Genomic DNA, 2,036 nt, shown 5'->3' on the forward strand with positions numbered 1-2,036 from the left:
AAATATTTTCCAATCCAAAAAATTAGTTGAACCCATGGATGAGGTCATGAAAACCTTCTATTTATAGCCAGTGGTTCTGAAGCTCAAGTGATAAGCTCTATTTGGCCATTGTTATTTGATTTGGGGAACAGTATTGTGGGACTAAGCCCTTAAACAGTGAGATACTAAGCTATCTTCATGTAGATAGTTTGAGTATTGTATTAAATTGTAGGACACCCAGCTGGTTGTCTGGAGAGTTGGATATTGTTTATTATGGGGAATAAAACCTTACAAATTTGGTGACCAAAAGTGTCAGAGGTAAAATAATGAGAACAGAGGAAACACATACAGGGTGTTTGTTTTTTCCTTTACATTCAACACTTCCTAAATAATTCCTTTTTCTCACCTTTGGCCATTCAAATAATCAGTGAATCAATGAGACTGCTACCAGTATTGACTTAGCTCTACTATAGACTGGACAACATTCTGGATGCCAGAAATTCAGAGAGTGAATAGGAGATATGTTGAACTATAATCCAGGTATAGCAAATACCAACTTTTTTATGCAGTTAGCGTAATCTATGTATTGCAGCATGAACATAAACACAATATAAAAAGTGTTGCTCTCCAACAAAGAGAATAGATCTATAGTTTCTAACTTAAGATGTGCCTCTTGGTCTGTTCCTTTTTCTCTAGCATTTTGCCTTGGAAAATTTCAGCCCAGCCAGTACTCTCTGAGGTGTCATCTCCATTTTAAGTTTCATCCATATTGAAAGTGTCTTCTCTCCTTTTCCTTCCTGGTCTTTGTGGCTTTCTGCTCTGCTGGAGCTGTCATCAACAAAGTCAATGAAGAATATCACTTTATCCTCTGACTTTATCCTCCTGGGGCTTCTGGTGAACAATAAAGCTACAGGAATTGTCTTTGCTGTTATTTTTGCTATCTTTGTGGTGGCTGTAACGGCAAATTTGGTCATGATATTCTTGATTCAGGTGGACTCCCGTCTCCATACTCCTATGTATTTCCTGCTCAGCCAGCTATCCATTATGGACACCCTTTTCATTTGTACCACTGTCCCAAAACTTCTGGTCGACATGGTTTCTAAAGAGAAGACCATTTCCTTTGTAGGTTGTGGCATCCAGATCTTCCTCTACTTGACCATGATTGGCTCAGAGTTCTTTCTCTTGGGCCTCATGGCCTATGACCGATATGTGGCTGTCTGTAACCCTCTTAGGTATCCAGTCTTGATGAACCGCAGGGTATGTCTCCTTCTGGCTGCTGGTGCCTGGTTTGGTGGGTCTCTGGATGGCTTTCTTCTCACCCCCATCACCATGAATGTCCCCTACTGTGGCTCCCGCAGTATCAACCATTTTTTCTGTGAGATCCCTGCAGTTCTCAAACTAGCCTGTGCTGACACATCCTTGTATGAAACCCTAATGTACATCTGCTGTGTACTCATGTTGCTCATCCCTATCTCTATCATCTCAACCTCCTATTCTCTCATCTTGTTAACTGTCCACCAAATGCGCTCTTCTGAAGGCCGAAAGAAAGCCTTTACTACTTGTTCTTCCCACTTGACTGTAGTCAGCATTTTCTATGGTGCTGCCTTCTACACTTATGTTCTGCCCCAGTCTTTTCATACTCCGGAGCAGGACAAGGTAGTGTCAGCCTTCTATACCATTGTCACACCCATGCTCAATCCTCTTATCTACAGCCTCAGAAACAAGGATGTCATGGGGGCATTTAAAAAGATATTTTCACAATACTCATCTGTTAAAAAAGTATCCACAAGTGATGCTTAAGGATTCAATAAACTGACAATAGGGCTTCCCTTAAGAACATTCTCTATCGTCCTGTTTCAAAGGTGACTATTTGGTCAGCTGTCAAAGATTACTTACAATTGGCAATTAAGAGGATTTATCATGGCTGCTTTCTTGTTACCAGGGGAGGGAACCAAAGATTTTTTGTTAGTTATGTAGATACATTTTGGCTACCTATCAACAATAAGATATTATTACATAGATTAAAGAATTCCCCTGATTCTGGTTCTTGACTCTCA

The 2,036-nt window shown here is 40.3% G+C and overlaps 1 protein-coding gene across 1 annotated transcript; it reads left to right on the forward strand.

Moving 5' to 3' along the window:
- The first annotated feature begins 825 nt into the window (after positions 1–825).
- LOC113261450 (olfactory receptor 2T11) lies at positions 826–1,779 on the forward strand. The gene has a single exon (XM_026507574.1). The coding sequence runs from the start codon at positions 826–828 to the stop codon at positions 1,777–1,779; it is 954 nt and encodes a 317-aa protein (XP_026363359.1).
- The last annotated feature ends 257 nt before the right edge of the window (positions 1,780–2,036 follow it).

This window comes from Ursus arctos, unplaced genomic scaffold (assembly GCF_023065955.2).
Source record: "Ursus arctos isolate Adak ecotype North America unplaced genomic scaffold, UrsArc2.0 scaffold_5, whole genome shotgun sequence".
NCBI lineage: Eukaryota > Metazoa > Chordata > Mammalia > Carnivora > Ursidae > Ursus > Ursus arctos.

Coding starts and splice junctions, on each gene's coding strand:
- LOC113261450 (XM_026507574.1), top strand. CDS start 826: ATGAAGAATATCACTTTATCCTCTGACTTTATCCTCCTGGGGCTTCTG.